This window comes from Aphis gossypii, chromosome 2 (genome assembly GCF_020184175.1).
Source record: "Aphis gossypii isolate Hap1 chromosome 2, ASM2018417v2, whole genome shotgun sequence".
Lineage (NCBI taxonomy): Eukaryota > Metazoa > Arthropoda > Insecta > Hemiptera > Aphididae > Aphis > Aphis gossypii.
In genome coordinates, this window is record NC_065531.1 from 47,079,493 (window position 1) to 47,103,729 (window position 24,237).

General features: G+C 26.4%; 1 protein-coding gene across 1 annotated transcript in view; it reads right to left on the reverse strand.

Annotated features, from left to right (window-relative positions):
* Window positions 1-3,184: 3,184 nt before the first annotated feature.
* The window catches only part of LOC114121561 (protein unc-93 homolog A), a 31,459-nt gene continuing 10,406 nt past the window's right edge, over window positions 3,185-24,237 (reverse strand). Inside the window, exons 3-8 of the mRNA XM_027983972.2 lie at window positions 19,408-19,821; window positions 17,071-17,317; window positions 12,853-13,103; window positions 8,978-9,107; window positions 8,668-8,805; window positions 3,185-5,389 (exon numbers count right to left, since the gene is read on the reverse strand). Of these exons, the coding sequence (XP_027839773.2) occupies window positions 5,157-5,389; window positions 8,668-8,805; window positions 8,978-9,107; window positions 12,853-13,103; window positions 17,071-17,317; window positions 19,408-19,821 (1,413 nt within the window). The 3' untranslated portion in view covers window positions 3,185-5,156. The remainder of the gene's footprint in view (window positions 5,390-8,667; window positions 8,806-8,977; window positions 9,108-12,852; window positions 13,104-17,070; window positions 17,318-19,407; window positions 19,822-24,237) is intronic.

Genomic DNA, 24,237 nt, shown 5'->3' on the forward strand with positions numbered 1-24,237 from the left:
AAAGTCAATCTTATTTTACAGAAAACTAAAAGTTTTAAAAAAATAATTTGTTTTTTATTATTTTTTATAAACTAATTAAAGTTTAACAATATTTAAAATTCATTCATAATTATAATAAATGTGTTTATATATTATTGTATTGTTTAATCAATTTGTTAAATTTAAATTTAATGATAAATTATTTTATAATACGATGAAAAACGATTTTGAGCGTAGACGACCAATCACCATGTCTCCAAAAAATAATATGCGATTTCTTAAAAATTTGAAATTCAAACTCTTATAAAAAGTTAATGTATGTACGTGTACCTATACTAGATTTCTTTTCTAAATTAATTTTTTTTAAGGAAACGTATGACGAATTAAAATCGTTTAATGTACAAATAGAAGTAAGAAAAGTGTTAGTGTGATTAGATAATAAATTGATATACTTAATAGTATCCTAATCCACGTTTATTGTTAAATGTTGTTAGTTATTACTTATTATTAAACCTGTATCATTTCCTACCACATATTTATTAATTTATGGGCATCTTTGAATTTGGTTTTAATCTAAGAAATATGCAAATATCATCAATATTAAATATTTATTTTTAACTCTAATGCAAAAATATTCCTATATTACCTGCTACATAACAAGAATAACATATTATATCAAAAACCAGATTTTAATGAAATTTTATTTAAATACAATAAGTTCAATACATATCTCAAGGCCATTTTTAAAACTAATAATATCCTAAGAGAATTTTTATTTTTATATTTGTATTTATTGGTTCAATGCCTACTTAAATATAAAATTATGTATGTATCGTCTATGTTATATTGTATACATATGTCATATACTATATTATACTATGAAGTATAAACGATACAAAAGTCGTACATAAATTTATATCTCATACTGTTTTTCATACCTGATTATAATTGAAAATTTAAAATACACAGTAAATACATTTATACACTTTTCACAAAATTAAAAATATTAAATAAATACATAATCAAAACAAAATAACCCATTTTCTTGTTATTTGTGGAATTAAATTAAAATATTTAGTCAAAATATTAGACAAGTACACAATATATATGAATATATACTCTGCTTATAATACATTGTCTCTGTTATATTAATATTATGGAGTCATGATGGCATACGAATAAAAATATAATACACACTTAGTTAATGCTTCATAGTGGACGTTTATCTTAAGAGTAAGTAGGTAACTAATAACTATAATAATAAGCATTTCGTAGATTTTATGTAAATCTATCTTCCTTCTAGTTGTATGCAAAATCGCGTATAATCAAAAGGTAAGTTAAATAAAAAAAAACCAACACATTAATCACCATTTATTTTAAAACGTGTTTTAATAAAACTCTGTACTTCATATGACTAATGTACAAATTACAACATTAATCATCATCAGTATTCAGTAAACATTTACTTAGGTAACTTACTTTTAGATTAAACTGAAAGCAGGAATTAATATTAATTTACAAAAAAATCGCACCAAAGTGGCGTCTTAAATAATAATTTCACATTTTATAAATATATATTTAACATCCATTAGAATTTAAATATTTTTAAATATTAGTAGTATTACAATATATAATTCAACTAAATGCAACAGCATAAATATAATTATTATTTATATTTTTGAGTTAATAGTTATTGGCTTTATCGTTAGACAACAGCTTACATCGTAACAACGACGACGAGAGTTCACATTATATTGATAATTATGACATGTGATATTATAAATTATTAAATTTACTCATAATATAGTGGCCAATATAATTATTTCTGACAATCATAACTGTTGAGCGACATCAAATAATTTAAGTGGTTTATTCATTTTCTTTAACAACGAAAATTATATTCACAACACTTCATTAAGAAAGTACCTATTCCGGGACAAGGGTATACTTTAAAAGTGTCTCAAAAATTGTATTAACTTCGTTATAAGTACTTAAATCTAAATCATTTTTTTTTCATATTCTTAAACATAAACCAAACATACATATTATAAACATTCTTAACATTAGATAGAAATCAAATTAAACCTCAAAATCGTCTTAAAATATAATAAAATATATTGATAATATATTAGGTAACAAATAGTGGTACCTACGTACAACACTTTCTATGTTAGTCAGTGGCATAATTGTAGAGATACATGATAGTTCACATATGACTTCTCGAGTCCTGATATGATATTTCACTATAAACTTTTCAAGCTTCCTATCCCTCATATTTTGTCAGTAGAACATATTGTAAGACATTATGTACGTTGTTCGTGAATATTTTAAATTATAATACTTTCTTCCAAACGGCAAACAATCTGTTGATTAAAAAAATAAAAAATACACAGAGTTAATACACGAGATTGATATCAACACTAATAAAAATATGTCTACGTGTGACATATAATAATAATTAATTTGATTGGTTTGTTTATATTTTTTGTTTTGTTAATAGCAAATGGAATTGGAGAGCATAGAAGTTTTCATTAACATACTAAATTGTTATTAATATTTATTGTTATTAGTATAGGTTTTATAATGTATATTAATTATAAACATTGTTTATTAGAAACGTAACTTAAAACAATTATTTTTTCCAATTATGCCACTGAAATATTAGATTCTTTAGTATAGGGTTGATTTAAACTAAACATTTTATTTTGATTATTTAATAAACAATACTAAATAATATCAAAAGTTTAATAACCCACTCTTGACGATAAAATAAAATAAATTAAATTTTATTGGATTTTATTTTACTTTTCACAGTTAACATATTATTTTAGGGTAGATAACTGATATTGTAATTGCATTTATGAAGACATTTAAGTGTTTTACCCGAAATGCAAGTATGCAATATTATTATTATTATTTGAAAATCAGTCAAATATTTGCTTAAAGAGATCAAGGAAATTCTTGAAACTATCATTTAAATAAAATAAAAAATTAAACACATAAATTAAATATTTTAAACATATCTGTTTACATTCTAAATATGTATCGTTAAGTGAAAAGTAGTTGATTATTGTTATACTAAATAGATTTCAATGAGTTAATATTATTATAGACTATGATTTAAAAACAAAAACACATACAAACTTTATGAATAGGTATTATTATTTTTATTCAAAATATCCGTATTATATATTGCGTGATATAATATAATATTTTATTTATTGATAAACATTTAAAATTATTATTTTCATATTTTACATCTAAAACATAAAAATAATATAAAAAAATGTGTTTATAATAATATGTTGTATTAAACTGTTAAAGATATGCAGGTTATTAAAATAGAGCAATTGGGAATTTAAAAAATCCCACAACTAACACAAATTAAACTTATTATATTATTTTTGTAATGAATCAAAACTAATTATTTATTTAAAATTTAAATACATTTAAAAATTCAATACAACTCAATAAGATATTATAATGGAATTAATAAATTACATCAAATACATTATATTGAGTTAAAGAAAAACATGATTCTATAGGATCGATAAATAATAATTATATTTATATAGCTGTTGGGAGGTATACATTTTTACTAGGATTTGTAAAAAGAAATATTTTTGGTGGGAATATTTGGATTTCACACGCACATAATGTGATGGTGGTACATCATAACGGTAATATTATGATAATAATTTAGAAATATATAGCTATATAGCTATATAGAAATATAGCACGAGTTTTCGTAAGTCTAATGGGCGGAATGGTGTCTATTCAATGAGTGGCATTTCAAAGTCCCATTTGTTTATGAAGTATAAGACGTATCAATGAAATGTCCGATTCTACAAATCATATTTATAATAACTCATAATGATCTTAAAAACATTTTTTATCAGGTGATCGAGTTTTTTAAGAATGGACGTAATTTTATTCACTCGAAACAGTGATCTATATATAAAATATTATATCTTATCTTTATATTTTATGATAGGTATGTATATGTGACACAGTGTGATTTATTTTAAACTACCACTTATCATCTTAGAATACCTAATATTTTATACATATTTTATAAATCATTATATAAATTGTATCACATTTTTGATCGTTTATAAGTTATAACAATATATTTTAGTTTAACAAAACCGAAAAAATTCTCTCGCCGAATTTTACGTTTGCCGTTATTGTTGATGTTAGCCGGTAGTCAGTACATATGGTAAATAAATGCAAATCAGGTAGATTTTTTTTATATACATAAAATTACGAGTGGCACGTTAAATAAATGAAAAAAAACCACCCTGTATATAATTTATACGCAACATTATTATGTTATCAAAACGAATATGTTATACATACACGTCCCGTTAAATACAACAACAACAAATACGCTAATATAAAAATATAACGTAGGTATATTATAATACATTATGGTCGGCATAGACAATTAGTTGTCCGTTTGCAGCTACAAATTATAGGTAAATATTATAATATTGTGATTTTGATATTTTAATTCGGCGAGACGTCACTGTGTTCGGCAGCGTGATGCACAAATAATAAAATATAATATTTTCGGTGTGGTCAGTGCCGGATCTAAGTCTCGGAAGGCCGAGGCGCAACAATATTGGAGGTCCTCAAAAAAAAAAAAAAATATAATAACGATCACAGTCATTTGATGCATTAAGATGGATTTAAAAAAGAAAAGTTTCGACCATAGGTAAGAATCTTATGGATCATGTGCTTCCGGGTCACGATTAGGGTCTATTAAATAAACACGGGTTAGGGTGATTCGTGAAAATTATTTTTTTTTCTCGACCATTATTCGATATTTTTAATCATTTATCACTTTGGAAAGTCAGAAAATCTAGGACATCAACCCGAGGCCTCTAAAACAAATTCGGCCTCGAGGCTACAACAGTGCATTGCACTTCCCGCATCCCCGCTAAATCCGACACTGGGTGCGTTGCTGCAGACGACGATGATCAGCAACAGCGGCAGTGGTGGTGGCTGCAGGTGCAGGGACGAGACGGGCGTCTCAGGATTAGCGGCAGGGGCTAACGATCATTGGTCATTTATGGATCTCGGATACGAGTCCTGGTCAACGGCGTGGCGACGACTTGCGCGGCGTCGGTGACGGCGGCGGCGGGCTATTTGCCGGACGCGGCTCCGATCTGCCGTCATGACGAACGGTTAGCGGTCCGTCGCCGTTTGCCGGTCAGCTGCAGTCGCCACTCCAGCCAGCCGTACAGCACTACGGCCACCACCAGTGCGGCCGACAGGCAATACAGTTTGGTGGTGTTGCACACGTTGCTGTGCATCCCGAACGCCAGCGCCATGCCCAGGTACCGGAAGAAGTAGCCGTGCGCCATCGGCCCGTGCCAGTAGTCCGGATACAGGGATATCACGAAATCTGCAATCAGATAATATTATAATATAATATATTGTATATTACTGTGTATTGATTAGTATTTTTTTTATAATATATATTTATATAGAGTGCATATTGCATAAATAGTTGCTTAATAAATGATATAAATTGAACATTTCAACGTAAGAATGGCAACTATTATTGTGTGTAATAAAGTTAACAATACTATCCACTTTTAAATGTTGACAATTTATAATTCAAAATTCAAACAGAAACGTCAAAATTATTAGATTTACTATCAAAGTTTAAGTCAAAATCATCAAGAATTTTAAAAACTTGAAACATATGACTTTTGGTTTCATTAACACTACGCATGGTTATATGAATGTAATGACTCATTAAAGGTAATCTTAGAATGGCGATGGCGTGGCGCTTCGGTGAAAATATTATCTACTATAATATAATTATTATACAAACATTTTCTATTTTATTTATCAAATGGCGCCTTTTAAAATATGATAATGTTATGCATAGACGAAAATGTAATATAATTTCCAAGGAATTGAGATATTGCATAAATTTAAATTTCAATCAAAGCTGTTCTCGAAGCAATCTAAACTTAAATTATGTACATTTCTATAGTTCTATACATATAAATATAGGTACCTATACATAATATAATGTCATTATCTTCTGACATTTAATTTTGTAGACAAAACAGCAGCCGATCTATAGATATCATCAGTTATCAAGGTGTGTCAATTTATAATCAAAAATATTCATAGCGTAACACTATTATAATAGTGGTTTGATAACCTATTTACAATATACGGAGTAATTCACTAAGAATGTTCATCCTTATTTTTCTCTCTAATAATAAATTTATTTAAATATTGCTTTTTGGAACTTTTAAATTTTCAAATGAAAATCATCCCTTTTTATCAGATGGTTTTTGGAATTGTTCAAGTATCTAAATCAAAATTCCATCGTGTGGGTTTTGAATTATTTAATTTTATGTACCTACTAAACTACTAAAGATAATAGGTCCATAATAATGGGTTTGTAAGATGTGGGGTCTATAATAACACTTTGATGTTTATGTAAAACCATTTATAAAGAGTATTATTCTTGATTAAAAGACACATTTTAATAACTGAAACTGGGAAATGTCCGAAGTTTGTTTTAAATAACTAAAATTGTATACCTTTAGAAAAAAAAGAAAATAATTGATGAATTATTCTATACACTAATACTTATATTTTAATTTAACGAAAAAAACGTCAAAAAAAGTTATCTAGACTTATGATTGTATAGTATACATAAATAAAAACAAGAAACTCTTTATAACAAGATAATTTTTATAAAATCTTTAAACAATATACTACTCATATGAAGCAAACATTTTTTTGCGATAAAAAATATTTTTGCTTTTAATTTTATGCGCGCGTAAAAAAATATTCGATTAAGTAATTTTTTTTTTTTGCCAAATTTTTATAGTAAAATGACTAAAATGTATGAAGTTTCAACTTTATAACAATATGAACTTTTTTATTGAAATTGAAATTTCATTTTAATTTTCACAAAGCAAATCTATTTTTAAACTTGTCAGGTATAATTTAAATAAACTACATAAAAATAATAGGATTTTTTGTTGCTTTTGTTTTGAATATTTTTTTCGATTATTTACTTGACTAAATAATGTACATTATATTAGACAAGAAGTATATTATTATGTAATATAATATACTATATTCTGACCTCATACATAATCCTATCTCCAGAAACCAAAAAAAAAATACATTAAATCCCCCTCACTCGACACTTAAGACATGACAGCCATGGTCAAAGCCAAGAAGTTCCGGCGTTGCAATCCATACATTTGTAAGCCGTGAACAGAAATGTTTTTTGTCTGTATTGTGCCACACTGGTTCCACCTAATTAATCACTTTTAATTTCGTATTATAATATTATTTGCAGACCAAATTGAGACCACTCCGTAAATTATATACATAATATAAACAATTTGGGTACAACTAATTTTTCTCTAGCTAAATATCATGTACTGCGTGCGTATAGAGTGGTGGTACATTAAGTTGATGTAACATATTACATGGCATGTAGCTACCTACCCAATTTTATATTCGTTTTACTTAACTAGTTATTGACAAAAGAAGTTTAATGATTTTTAACGCCATATTAGAGGCCTATAGAATATAAGCACCTATAAGTGAGGTCATCATTAATATACAACTCTAGATAAGTATCTATTTAATATAAATGTATGTATTGAATTATGCGATAGGTATGTTAATTGTATAGATATTATTATGTAATGGAATAAGTATAAATTTATGTTTAAGCTTATAAAACAAAATGAATGAAAGAATTTACTTGTCCTTGAAAAAATGTATAGATATTTTACATAATATTTTTTTTCAATGTACTCCCAGTAGAAGCATAATACTATGATTTATTAAAAAACTCTAGAAGCTATAATATTGTTAACACACTCAGTACTATAGTACTACTTAACCTAATAAATGATAATTATGAAGATAATTACACTTAATTACACTTAAAAGAGTCAATTTTTTCTTAAAACACGTTTGTAACATATTTGTGAATAATATAATAATTAATACCAAACTTAAATAGGTTTCTTCACTAGAAACTATAGTGGCTAGTATCAGATATCATTTTTAAAAATAACATAATTTTTTTCTAGATAGGTATTGAAAATAATAAAATATTAGATACTCTTCTAAAGATAAATAATCATAAACGTAAATTGGTAATTTTTATTTTACTACCTATTTAATAATACTATAACAAAAATTTAATTCCAAAAAAGTGGAAGTCACTGAATTAAATTACTATGATATAATAGACAATAGTTATATATGTATTATGTATATTGTATATATACTAATATTATAAAGAAAGTTTATCAGAACCCATCAATATATTATCATCACCCCTTTCTAAATTTATTATTGGAACCCATTACTTATATAGGTGTAGGTACCAATGTATCAATGTAATTAATATGACGAAATCATAATGTAGAATAGTTTGAATTTTCTTGTACTAAATTATATAGTAAAATATAGTAAATACTATTAAATATTAATATTATGTTGTATTATATAATTCAGATACCTAGTTACTTAGTAAAAATATTCAACAAAATTTTTAAAAATTTGTTTTGATAACAAGTTATGATAACAATAACAAAATTATGAATTTAATTATAAAATGCGCAAATGTTCTGTAAGATAATCAATAATATTCACGTTGTATACGTAGTTATTAATACTTACTGAAACACAGTGTGTTCCAAATGGCATTGCAAACGCCCCAGGCGGCTGCTATGACGTACAGTAGCGCAGCATCGTCGCCGGACGGTTTCCACTTCATCAACACCATTAGCAAACACGAATGAAACGCCAACCCAATCACTGAAAAACGACAGTGCTATAATAATAATAATAATCAATGTTACGAAATAACATCAATGAGAGCCAACTCGGGTCGGCTACTTAAATACGTTTTAATAATAGTACACCAATAGCTTAGGTAGGTATAGATAAGAACATAAAATCGTTAATGTTATGTGTATTGTGTATATACCTATTATATGGTACCGGCGGATGTGTTGCAGGATCAGACTCACGGTAAAACCGGCTACTAGTTGAAGCAGACCCAAGCTCAGCAGAACTGTGGGCACATTGGACACACCCACAGAACACACGACATAAAACTGTAATTGTAAAAATAGACTATTAATTATTGTTATTTCATATTGTAATATTTATGTTTATAGTACATATCACTATATTATTACAAAAAATCAGTTTATATATTACTATATACATAACTAGTATATATTAAGTAGTTAGTAACTACATGCGCATATATACTATAATTATGTTTTAGATTGAACCATACAAAATAAACACAAATAATACCATGGCGAATGGCGATAGAATTGTGCTGCCACACTCAAGTTTAGAATTTTATTTTCCAACAAAAGAATGTACCTAAATATTATAATATTTCGATATGAAACTTGTAAAATAAGTACTTACGTTAAAGTTCTATGTATATTGTTTATTCTTTAGGTACTGATAATCATTACAAATTGTGAAATAGTTAAAATGGCCTTTTATATAAATATTATGATAGTATATCTATTGTACATTGTATCAATTATATAGTACCTACTACCTATGTATACCAATACATTTAAAAGTTTAGAAACTTCATTATTTTAATAAATGTTCAAAAAAAAACTTACAGACTTTTCATAGTACCGAAAACGGTATTTTACAACTTTTGTAATGCGATGGATGTTTTAAATAATGTATACCTATAGGTATTATTTTATAGTAAATTATGATGTAATGAAAAACTATAGTTTAATACAAATAACAATTATTAATGACTTAATGATTGTTTCAAAATAATAAAAATAATAGTTTAACGTGTTAATTAATATATTGTTGTCACAGTATAATTTTCATTTTCATAATTACTTATTACACGCATATATTTCAACACCTTCCTCTACGTGGTAGCTGATTTCAATTTAGTTTTCTTCTAATCAAATATTAAATATTTTTCTTATTTATTCAATGTTATTATATGTAATAATTGCAGTTTTTAGTTTTACGTATAGCTATATAATATTATTGTCTATTGCATAATAAAAACGCGGCATATTACATCCATCGTTTATAATAGCTACTCCGATATAAACCAATGCATTTTTAATTTGACGGATAACGCCACGGAATATGCAACATTCGAAACGCGGCGGAATACGCCATGTATTAATATTAGCACTATAGCCTAAAATAGTTGAAATAATGATTTTAAATTTATTTTGGAACGAGAAATGTTAAGGAGTTAACTTAAAGAATGTTAAGCTATAAGTTAACAGTTAACAAAAAGTTAAATCATTTTTTTATTACCATCTAGGTGCTAGCCGCTAGGTACCTAACATAAAAAATAATAACTGAATTGTTAGTTAAAAATGCATCTTTTTTATAGCACATTGCTATTATACAAGTGGTTACACGTGTATGTCAATCAAATTATTACACCAAAGAGTATTTATTTTTATTTTTACTCAAAAACATTGTAAATATTGAGTAATTGAGTAATTATTAGCATATTAATTAGCACTATTTAAACAATTTTCTCGCTGATTATATTTTTGTTACATTTTATTTGTTCAAACAACTTAAACGGATAATAGTTTTATCCTACTCAAATGTAAATATTATCATTATATGTTGGAATAATGAAGAATTTGGATCACCACATTATTAAACAATAAACTATTTTAAAATGTTCGAATTAATTTTTTCGTTTTCTTTAATGACAACGATTGTGGAATTTTAAAAAGAATATTATGCTGAAACACCACAACTTATTGAACTATTGAAGGTATTCAAAAGATATAGCAGCCAAAAGTAATGTCTATATTTCGTCATGAAGTGAAAAAGTAACATGGTCGTGATACACGCATTTACGTTTGAGAATCGAATGAAATTGATTAAAGAATACATTTCTATTTTACAGACTTACAGGTATGGTCTCGTCGGCTCGTCGGGTCATGGGACGGCTCGTCTACAGAGTACAGATACATTTCAGTTGTTATTCTGATGAATAATGATGGTCGTATATACGATAGCGTCCGATAGATTACAGTATCAAAGCTCGGCTAACTGGCATGCAGCGATGCAGTTAAAATGTAAGTATCTAACTAGTACTAAGTCCTAAGTCATTGTACTTTAGTGATTTAAAACCGTGGCCCGCACAGTTTATTGCTCTGGTAGCATATTATTAATAAAACTTCTCCAATCTTAGTACCGTACTCATATTTTCATTTTTTTATTTCAGTAGTCCTCAACCTCTTTTGATTCATGTCACATTTAACAACTAGAATCAAACACTGCGTCACCCTAACATCAAAATAGTAAACAATCTTAACAGTAAATACCTACATTTTTAAAAATTATTCTCTTATAAAAAAAAAATATATAGTAGGAAAAAAACGTTCAAAACGTTGATATTAATATGAATATAATAAAATGATTTTTTTCACAAAAAATGTTTTTTTCCTTTTCTCCTTGATTTTTCGTGTCATCCCTAAGCTGGGTTCATGTCACCCTTAAGTGACACGTCACCCCAGTTGAGAACTATTGTTTTATTTGAATTTCATGCCAACAACATAGTAAGATTTAATATTGAGTGAAGGGGCGCAAGTACGTCACCTGGTGTATGTTTCATGTTTCAAGTTTCTACAACTAATAATTTTTAACTATAGTAAAAATATAAAATTATTTGATAGTAAAGCATTATTTTAACCGTGAAGTTTTGATTTCGTAAAAGTTAAAAACTTTTGAAAACATTTTCTTAATTGGCCAACTCTCAACTTCTTTTATAATTATTGTAAGCCAAATTTATGGGAAACTTTGTTTTCAATTTTCAACTATTAACTACTTATACACAATTTTTAACTACAAAATCATTAGCAAATATTCATGATATTGACGAACTTTGTCAATATTTGAACTTCAAAAGGTAATAAAAAAAAGTTGTGCCTTTGTATACTTAATATTTTTGAATCACTATAAGACTAACTCATAAGGAACTTTGTATTCAATTTCCTCCAAGTATTTTGACTTAGCCAAACAATTTTTATCGACATTTATAAAAAACGAATATTTTTAATTTTTAAAAATCAAAAATTCAAGAGTAAAATAACTATTTACTATCAAATAATATTAGATTTCTTCTATAGTTAAAAATTACTAGTCATAAACTTGAAACATTTGAAACCAATTGTTAAAATTGGAATTTTATACATATGATTTAATTTTGCGGTATTCGGGTTATTAAAACATAAATCACCTTTTTACCACTCACTGGAAAATATATCCTAGGCTGACAAATTATTTTCGTTCAGAATCGTTTTTTGTGTACAATGATACCTATCATTGCATTTAAATTTAACACATCCATTATAGTGACATTCTCTATGTTCAAGGTAGACTCAATCGCTACTTATTAATACTAATACCATATAATCATTAATTTAAATTAAAAAAAAATGTTCATCTATTTAGTAGTAGTCCCAACTATGTTTTCATTATACAGTAGGTATTCATTTTAAATTTATTGTTTGACGATGAAAACCGATTCTGTGCGAAGATGGTCAATTTTTTTGCTAATTTATTAGCATTTATTAGCAGGTAATTTATTTATTTTTAAATTTTTATAGAATTTAGAAAAAACCATATAGTTTTAATTTGTTAGACATTTATGTATATACACCTTTCGAAGTTGATCATAACTGTTTGAATGTAAATTATTATACATACATTAAAATACGTATGACTATAGCTAACAATATTTGTATTTATTATTGCGTTTATCCAGAGACTAGGTAGATATTTATGATAGTTATTAACTTATGACTAAATTAAAGGGTTTACCTTGGAAAAATCGGAATAGATAAATCCTTGTTCGAGTCCAATGAACAACGACAGCGGAGCTATAAGCTGAAGTTTGGTATTGCGGAATGCATCAAGGACTGCTGTAAATGATCGAGCGCTATCCGATTTTCGTTTCTCAGATGCTGACGCGTACACAAATAGTCTAATGCGAGTCATGAAAGTCGCGGTGACAGCCACGCCGACGAAACAACATCCAGCGAAGACACTGGCCAATAGCTGTGTGGTTTTGCCTGAAAGCGTATGTAATATATATAGCTCATCGTTATATTAATTTAGTTCTTCGATATTTCAAGACTTGTTTATGGTTATAACTAGAGAGAACTAGAGAGCCTATGTATTTATATATATTATAGCCTATATGTTTTATGCGTGATTATCGATCTGTATTTTGAGTTTTCAATTGGAGCGTCAAATTTATTTATTTTCTCATTTTATGTGTGTGTGTGTGTGTGTATTTTTTTTTAATATGAAGACCACTTTTTGATATGATTGCACTACTACACCAGTCTACAACTTTGATTGTCTAAGTACTAGTAGCAAATGTAATTTATTTGGTACTTTTTTAAGTTACTATAGTAAACTATTTAATTCTTTCAAAATAACCAAAGATAAATAAGATAAATTCTCTCTGATTAATGTTTTTAATTCATAAATTTATAACAAGATAAATAACAATTTTATTCTTCGTTAAAATATGTAGCTTCGTAAAAATTTGAACTACAAATCACAACACTTGGCTATATGAGCGTTAGTATGATTCCTAAGTTGCCTAAAAATTAAAAAAACTTCATTTAGGTGAAATTAAAATAAATCAAGATATAATATTTTTGATTATATATTATCGAAAAAAAATATTAACAGTATGAAGATAAAATTATAACCCATTTAGAGTTTATAAAAAACTTGGCAGTTTAATAAATTTATGTTTCTTTGATTTTTGTTTGTATAAGTAAAATTTTTGTTTTTAATTAAATTAAATTTCTTTATTATGATAACTTGACTTATGACTTTCATTTTTGATTAACATTTCTAGCATCATAGCATTTTTTGTTTACATTTTTACTGTGGTTTATTGAATTTATATTGCATTTTTGATACATTTTTTGACTTCCACGAAAACTGACAGATTGATTAGTCCGTAGACTTATCCCGCAGGCAACTCGACTTAGTTACGGAAAAAATAAGCACAAAAGAGGTCTTTCGTTATCTAGGTAGATAACGATTTTCGTATGCAATTCAGAAACTTAACTATTAATACAATTTTTTTAATAGATTTTTTTCTATAGAAATTAATAATTATCGAATATATTATCACTTTTTTTTCACAATCGTTTAATTTCCCAATTTATTTTAAAAAGTGTGATATAAACTTATGAAAATTGATGTACCTAATCTATTTTTACGTACTTTTATTGTTTATAGAATGTTGATGTTGATAAAATAATTTATAATTTTGTTGATTCGGTAAAATCAATTTTTTATTAATAGTTGTCTAGATTAATTATCCTCGATTATGAATAATAATAGTTTTGTATGTCGAATGAAAATTGTGATACATATATATTATTTACCTATCTCATTGACTGAACACATAAATACTATCTAGTTAGTATTATAATATAAATCTATTGTTTGAAACCATGATATTGAATAGGAAGGACTTATGGAACATTGAGTACGCAATTAATATAATACTGTCATATTAGTATAATAGCTCATAGTCTTTAAAATAAAAATAAATACTGCTATCGATTTGAACTTTCAAATTAAGTATTTTTATTATTAGTAGTATTTGTTAATTTTCTATAATTTAAGAGAAGTGATAACTGAAATAAGAAACTATCAAGACAATAAATTATGCATCAAATTATAAAGTTCAGTGCAGTACGTAAATGTATTGGATATTTTAGTCTTTGATGAATTTTTCAAAAATATTGGTAGTTCACATGACCAGTTTATGATATTGAAAATTTATAAACATAGTGATGCAATAAATCATAGAAAGCAATAAATTCACTTATTCTTAATGGGTTCATACCATAAATAAAATATTATATATTCATAGTAGTAAAATTATAATTTATATTATATTTACTTAAATACAATCTAGCCATCTATGATGAGCATAAGTTCATGTGAAGTGTGGAATTTTTAAAATTGGTATTAGGAATTTTATAATTCTTATAAAATCTTTATATTAAACAAAACATAGACAAAATAGTAAAAATTCACAAAGACATATTATCAAACCAAATGTTTGTTGAGAAGCAAAAATACTATAGTTAAAATCATAAATTGTACATACTATAGTGAATAAATGAATTTGTTTTTCATGAAATATAGATATTACAATAAACTTATAGAGGAATTTGAAGTAGGTAAGCCGTCTTATTTTAGAAGGTTTGGGATCAAATCCAAAAAATCAAAACGGCATCACTAAACTCTTCAAGCAAATCAAAATACTATTGATAAAACCAAATTCTTTATAGATGAAATGTTTAAGTGTGTATTATCCACTATTTACAATTAACAATATAATTATTAAAAAAAAAAAAAAAAAATCATATCACCATATTATTTAAATAATATTTAGGTATTATAATTTATATTTTTATCATAAAGTTATTCAATATAGATCATAATATGTTGTAAGTTGTAACTATATAAAGCTAATATGTACATACAATATAAATAGTATGTATATTGTACATACAACCCTAATGGTTTTTAAAAATGATTGAAATGATTAATGGTCTAGTTGTTAGAATTGTCGTAACTGAAACTTAGTTTTCAAAAAAAAAAACTTATTTGTACAATGTTTCTATTATGTAACTTGAAAAACGCCCGAATGAATAGCAATTTTACAATTTGTGGTCAAAAACCATTAAAACATACATTAACTTTAACGATAAATAATTATTTAACTATTTACATACATAAGCATATATCTATACATAATACATATAATAATAAAAGCTAATATAATTATAAAATCGAAATTAAAACTATAAATCATGCATCACACATAATATACGAGTTAAATCGTTTATTATACTAATATATTGATGAATTTATAACAATGTGGTTTTCAATTTCTTTTACGTTTATTGGCAGACATAACAACCAACTAGAATAACGTAAAAGTTTAAAGACTTGAACTTGAAAACTTGATTTATTATATAAACAGTAAGTCAATAAATGATATCATTCGGACCACCTCATCTGCGGTCCAATCCGAATATAAAAATATACTCCAGCACCGAGGTAGTCTATTGATCAAAGAAGTTCATCAGGACAAAATTAATTCTCACAACGTCGTGTCTATACGCTACGATACAAAAACTACTAAAAATATTGCGAGACACAATAAATAGGGATCCTATATGAAATATTTATATAATAATTTCCACCATATTTGTCTGTTGACTTACTGAATTACAAAAATCCTATTTTTACAGTTCTGAATGTACTACAACGTATAAATCCGTAAAAAAATATTGAAACGATTACTACGTATACAATACACATAATTCTTATTTCTTATAAAAACTCCCGGACACTTGCTATGAAGATATTTGGACCTCAGCTATTTTAAATAATAATATGTATTATACTTAACTATATATTTTTCGGGTATTAACAGCTATCAGACTTTATGGAAACATGCAATGGTTAATCTATACTGTATGTAATAAACCCGTGTCTTGCTGTTCACAGAAATAATTGAATCGAAATCTGCAATTTTTGCAACAAGGCTGTATTTAAAAGACGCTTAATTTGATTAAATTTTAATTTTATGTTCAAATCGATTTCATCATGAAATTTTTGACCTATATCTTTATTAAAGATGGAAAAGCAGATCACAATAATTTTAATTCAATAAATTGGTTAAGAAATTAAATATCCAATACGTTGTATTGTTTTTGCAGTTATATTTACTCTAAAATTTTTTGATGTAAATCACGAGAGAAAAGTTAGAGGATCTTAGTTCACCCCACAAACCTCTTAACCTTCCCCCCCCCCCAAAAAAAAAAAAATAGTATTTCTCAACTTAATCTTGTCAATGTAAACAATTGTGTTAATAGATACAAATTAATTGATATTATAGCCCTTACATTTACAACTTAACTAATCAATAAGCTTACTTTTTTCGTTATCGATTTTGCATGCATCAGTAAAACATATTATTATACTTACACGGCAAGACCATGTGATTGCGGACGTCGACCAATGCGGCCGTCTGGTTGGACGAATAATTAGCGGCAGTTCCAAGTTTGATTTCCACTGTATTTACCAGCGGGCAGGCGACACTGCCGCAAGTTCGATCTGTTCCAGGTCCATCATCCCTGGCAAACATGGTCCCGAGGATATCATCCGTTCGGGTGCCACTTATCATATACGCAACAAACGCGTTTCCAGCGATCAATCCTACATCGTGCGCCACCTGTATTACCACAATAACATTAATTTGTATTTTATTAATAATACGCATGTATAGACAATAGTCATATAATATACATTTTATGTATTATCATAATTCATAATATTATCCTATTTAATCAAAGTTCATTATTGGTCTGAGTACTATGATACTATAAAAGGAAGGTGGCTAACTTGTTCATTTTTAACTGTAGTAAAAATTATTTGATAGAAAGTCGATATTTAAGACGTGAATTTTTAGTTTCGTAAAAAATTAAAAAAATAATTTTTTATAAATGTCGATATAATGTTTTTGGCTAAGTTAAAATGCTTGGAAATTTAATACATCCATTATAGTGACTATATCTGTGACTATAATGTCAAATGTTACTCTATGTCCGAGTTCCACTCTATACCTATTGCACAGGCATACAGCAAAGCGTTACCCACTTGACCACACTTTTTTATTTTTGTTTATAAATTGTTTTTACTTTAAGTCTTATATGAAGTAATAGGATTGTTAATCTTTACTGATCACTATTAAAGTATAAAAGTAATATGATATTAAGTAAAAATTTAATTTTGATAAAATTGATTAAAACTGCGAAAATAGTTGTTTAAACTTTAAAGTATTAACGTTATTCTATTACAGAATATAATAGTTAGGATTCGGAGTAAAAATAAACGTAAAAGTTTGAGTAAAACTCAATTTAATCGAAAAACCGTTTTATTGCGTTGATAAGTAGAATTCACATTGACAGTTGAGTTATGTTCATTTCTCCCACATTAAACCAACTGTATTGGTTTTCAACTTTAACTTAAGTAATTAAAATTTTATTGTGTAGTCAACCAAAATATTACTTCACCCAAATTAAAAAGTAAATCTTAAAGGTCATAGAAAATGTTTTACTACCTATATTTCATTACAGGTCAACGAGTGCAATGATATCAATCCAAATAAATCTTTTTATTTTGGTACTACGCAACACGTCATTTTGCCATACAAAATGTGTGAAATAAAGATAATAAAACCATTCTCATAGTTTGCTCAAATCAAATGAAAAAGCAATAAGATACCGAGAAGCCCCCAGGTTGCTATATTGGAAAAAAGTAATCTGATGGGCTATAAATTCAATAAACAAATAAATTTAAGTCGTAAAGTAACGATAAACATTTATTATGCGGAAAAAAGTTATATTATTAACATACTAATATAGTCAGTTTTATCGAGTATTTCGAATAATTAAACAAACTGTCCAATGATATCAATTTTAATTTCTAAAAATTAATATTATTGTTTTTATTATAATTTATAAGATATTTTTCTTTTTTAAATGCATGTACATTATAAGTGTAAATTTGCATTAAAACGTAAATAATATGAAATCAATTTTCTACAAAATAAATAATTTGATTTAGGTATTTTTACGAATTTACCTTTGACTATAATACGTTAAAATTTATTTACTCGTTGTACTTTTACATTTTCCACCATTTAAAATATATTATTATTATTATTATTATTATATAATACTTTTACCATCCTATTAAAAAGTCAATTTATTTTTTCTAAGTAAGCAGGTATAAAATATAGCTGAAAGTTGAAAATACCTATGTATTCCATCATTTACAAACTACGGTACCAATTATAAGGAATCATTACAAATATATAAATAATTTAAAAATTACCAATTTTAGATAAGGTATGCAATCTGCAACGTAATAAAAAAAAAGTATGGCTTAACTGATTCACTTTAACTATATTTTTATTTCATGTTTTCAATTCAACTTTATGCTTTTGATTTGTATAAATCACGATAGCTTACACTCAAACAATGGACATTTTTTTATGACATATATTGATTCCAATTATAGTATTAGGTAATGATCCATCGCAACTTTGCTACAGGAAATCTTCAGGAAAAGTAATTATGTTATGGTCATTTAAAATTAATAGATGTTTACTAAGATATGTTAACCAATATTATAAAAGTCTATTTATATTAATTTCTAGGTAATTCAGCCAGAGCGTGTATCGAAAGTTTATTAATAAATCTCACACTTTGACGGTATTGCGTCTAACCACTTTGCAATGTGTTATTACGAGCATCTTACCTGGAGTCCTCTAGCCAAATTCCTGGCCACCGCCGACCGCCGACCGTTTCCTTCGAGTTCGAACTCTTCTCGGTCGGACAATACGTAGGCCATTTTAGATGCGAGTGCCATGAGCACTGTGGTCCTGGACGCGGTCCAGCATCCCAGCCAGGCACCCATCAAGAAGTAACCGGGCGCCAGTACCGACACTTTCGGATACAAGTGTACGGTGACGAACGCGACAGACACCAGATAACCGGCCACCAGACATGTCCTGGTGCCTAACCGATTGACGGCCGTCGGCCCAAGTAGCGCACTCATTGCTGCCATGCCGAACATAGCGGATAGCAAGACAGAGCCAATGTCCGTGGTAACGGTGGTAAACCCGCCATTCTGTTTCAAATTGTCCGGCCACCACCAAGCTGATATGGAACCCTAAAATATTTTTAAACATAAATTTCAAGTATATATTATGCACTTCTATAACATAATATACTACTATATTATGACTGTTTTGTCAGTGACATCGGTTAAGAAGTTTTTATTTTTCAAATAAATGTATTTAAGCCTTAAATACTGATACATAAATATAGCTGTGTATTGAAGGTAGGTAATTATAGATTCTCTTTTTAATGATAAAAATTAAATATACTTTAAAACATTTTCATTTTATTGTTTTATTTGCTTAAAAAAATATTATAATGTAATTTATTTCATTATTGGTAAATGTCTATAACCCTTATCTTTCATCTAGACAGATGTGTGTGGTAATCATAATGTATCAATAAAATGTATCACAAAAACCTAATCAAATTTTAAAATAATTGTTAAAGGTAAATAGTTATTCTGTTTGTCATAAGCCAATGTGTCCCCGCTCAATTAGAATATTTAAACTATTGACCTAATAAAAAATACAACAGAAGAACGGTACCGAAATAAATATTGATATTATAGTGATATGTGTGTGTTATTTTTGCGACGACGTTGTACGAGTACTGCAGAGTGTATATGTATGTACCTATACTTACTGTAATAATTTATTATATCGTTTAAGGCACGATAGTAATATAAATTGTATTCCAATATTATTCCCATAAATCGTAACACGACCACGCGCCATCGCCGCCGATACGTAAAAGCTCGATTTATTGAGTAATATTATACTTATATGTATAATATATACAGTATACTATGATAATACGATATTTACTTATAATTATCCACAGCATGCCAGTGGTATATTATAACGCAGGACGTTTGCACACTATTGAAATTTAACAATAACGCTGAACGTTGCGAAATCAAACGTGACTGTTCTTTCATAAGGTGATAAATATTATTGTTAACGAAACCTTCCGATATTAACTATGTTATTGTTAAATGCGTATCAATACAATTTTAGAAGATACCTTAGGGCAATATATTTTACTATTTACAGAAATAGAAATAGTATTAAACTACTATATTGACGTGTATACAATGTGCATGTACCTACGTTTAATATGTCGTTATAATATATTATAAAATACATTATATCCTGGAATCATGATTTTGTACTATGAATTATTATTAAAAATGTTGATTTGCAGAAATCAAAATGCAATTGCTAAGTATTTTCGATACGCGCAATCTTTGAATAACAGAATACATATAATATTAGTATAGGTATTCCCATTTCCCATTAAGTTGATTTATTTTCGATAATTTCCATTCATATTAAATATTAATACATATAGGCAATTGATAATATTCATATATGTATTGATACATATAAGACACGATAACAAAAATGATTAAATTACTATCAGTGCATATTATATATATCTTAAATCTACTAGTGTGCAGGATCCAGGAAATATTTCAAGCACGAAACTAAAATATTAACTGGTATTATTGCGTATTCAATATGTTTTTTGAGTTCCCTAATTTTTTAAAAGTTGATAAAAATAACATTATTAATTATTATACATCGTGGACTAAAACGAAATAAACAGATGAAATATGACATAGGTAAAGGTTTTTAGCAGACTTCCTTTTAGCACATACATAATTTTATGTCACCATTACCTTAAGCCAAGATAACGGTGATGATAATATTACTATCAGCTTTATCTTAATGATATGCAGGAGGAATATCGACCCCGAACCCAATATTCACGTGTGTTATTTCAAATTCTGATATTATATTTTATAGTCGTCTCGATTATTTAAAGCTGATAAAAAAAAAAAAAAAAACATTAAATTATATTATATAGTGTGATTGTACGGAATAAATAGGTAATATATATTCTTTTTAGCGGGACCCATAGTTCATTTTAATACCTATGCCCCTCGGCTTCAAGATCCTATGTTGATTATTATTGGTAATAATATCACGTGAATACATTTAACTAATTATTTAATACTTATTAAAAAAATGTTGAACGTATTTTATACGTGAATTGTTTATATCGATAAAATTTAATCAAGATTTATTTTTAATGCAATTATTTTTTAAAAACACGCCTTAATACATTTTAGATTACGTGTAAGTACATAATGTTATAATATAAAAATAAACTTAACAAAAAAAAAAATAATAATAAACTTCCGTTCAATAATCTTGTTTTGTATTTTTTAAGTCTCATTAGTTTTTATTTAAAAAATAATTGCACCATAAAAAAGTTTTTTATCAGATTTTATTGAATCGTTATACCTTCATAAAATTTATCAAAACTTAATTGTGGGTAATATATAAAATATTTCTATCTAATATACATGTATATATAAGTGTGTGTGTGTGTGTGTGTAAGAATATTAGTGAATGCCGTATATATAAAATTAATAAAGACTAATGGGTGTCAAACTATAAGCATTGATAAATTATGCCAAAAGAAAATAGCTCCGGAAAAATCAAGATTAATTACTATTTTTAAATTTATATATAAATGTATTATAAATATAATATACATTCAAGAATTAAGATGGATTAAGAAACTATGTTTCAATTAACCCATTCATTAAGATTAAACAATGTAAACAAGATGATTGAATAAAAACTTACTTACACAGTTGCACTATATGTATGCAAACAATTCAACTGTGTAAGTTCTCATTTTTATAATATAGATAGTAATCCATTTGGTTTTCAATAATTTTAGTGTTATTACTTTTACTTTTACCATTACTTTTAATTTCAAACTTATACAAAATTTATAACTTTTTCTGAAACTGCAGATGATTTACAAAATATATTGACATAAAATCAAATTCACGTCGTTAATCAATTATAATTATGATTAAAGTGCTCAATATTTTGATGGATTAAAAACTTAGTTTTAAAACCATTAAGTAATCAACCCTTGAACTAAACTTGAAATATTAGTAAAAAACAATTTGTTTATTCATATCATCATGGCATATCCAATATTATTGTACCTTTAATAATTAAATAAAAATGTTATATTTTAAAAATGATATAGCATTACAAATGAATATTATATTAAAACATTAAATAAAAACTTCAAGAATTACAATGATAATAAATTGATAAAATAATATAAATGTAAGTATTATGAAAGTTCCATGAATATTAATTCATAAATCATAAATAAATTATATATATCATAAATCATTTCATTTTTATTTATTTATTATTAGTATTATTGTAGTTTTAATTTGGAAAAAAATAGATATAACAATAAATTACCTATGATTTTCTGCAAGTTACAATATTTATTTACTTCAAGTTTGAATATTTTTGTAATCATTTTGTAAAATAAAAACAATAAATATATTTTTATTATCATAATTATTTATTATAATCTTCACTTGAAATATAGGTTCATTATACCATAACTAGTTATTTTAGTCTATGACTAGGATCACAAAATAAAGTAAAACTTTTTTTAGTTTACTGCAGACATGTAACCTATATAACTTTTAGAATTTATAAAAAGGGAAGAAGTTTTAATATTATAATGAAAATGTAGTTTTTTTAGCCTTATATCGCATTAGGTACTTTAAAGTTCTATTAAAGTTTCATAATAATCATACTTTGGATCAAAAATTTGGTACTGGTGGTATATAATACACAGCAGTAAACTGGTAACTATAAAGAAGTTAGTCTACTATTTAATACATAATTTTAAATTATTGATAAGTATGTTTGATATTGATATTTCTGGTTATTTAAAGATAATATTTATTTTTATTAATACTACATTATATGCAGATATATTATAATGTAATCTACTCACAAAACTTACGGCGTCATAATATTAGTTCTTACCAATTTAATACTATTAATCGGCATTGCATAGATTTACATAAATATTAATTATTTACTGAGACTGTGATTCACTCAAATATTAATATTGAATATGTCTATATAAGTTATTTATAATTAAAATCTCAAAAATAATCGTGTACTTATATTATATTTTTGTTCATGTTAGTATATATTATTTTTATTTAAGTATACGTTGTATGAAATGTATCAGACTACGACGAATAAATAGTATAGAACAATAATAATTGTGTAAAATGTTTTTATAATAGTATTTTGAAAATAAAATTGCCGCTAATAGGTAACTTAGAATATTTTCTCCTATGAAGAAATTTTAAGTTCTTCAATTTATTTTGATTGAGGCATATTATATCTACTAACATGCCTAAATTTCGTGACTTATAAAAACTTTTCAAAAAGAAAAGTACAAGTCTAAAATGATAAGAATATATTTGTATAACCTTAGTACCTTACTGCTCTCTTTGAAATAGAAAACATATGTCTAAAAGGAAATAAGTTATTTATTTTTGCATCCATTTTTTCTGTCTATTCTGAATGCCAAAAAACCTGTTACAAGTAACACT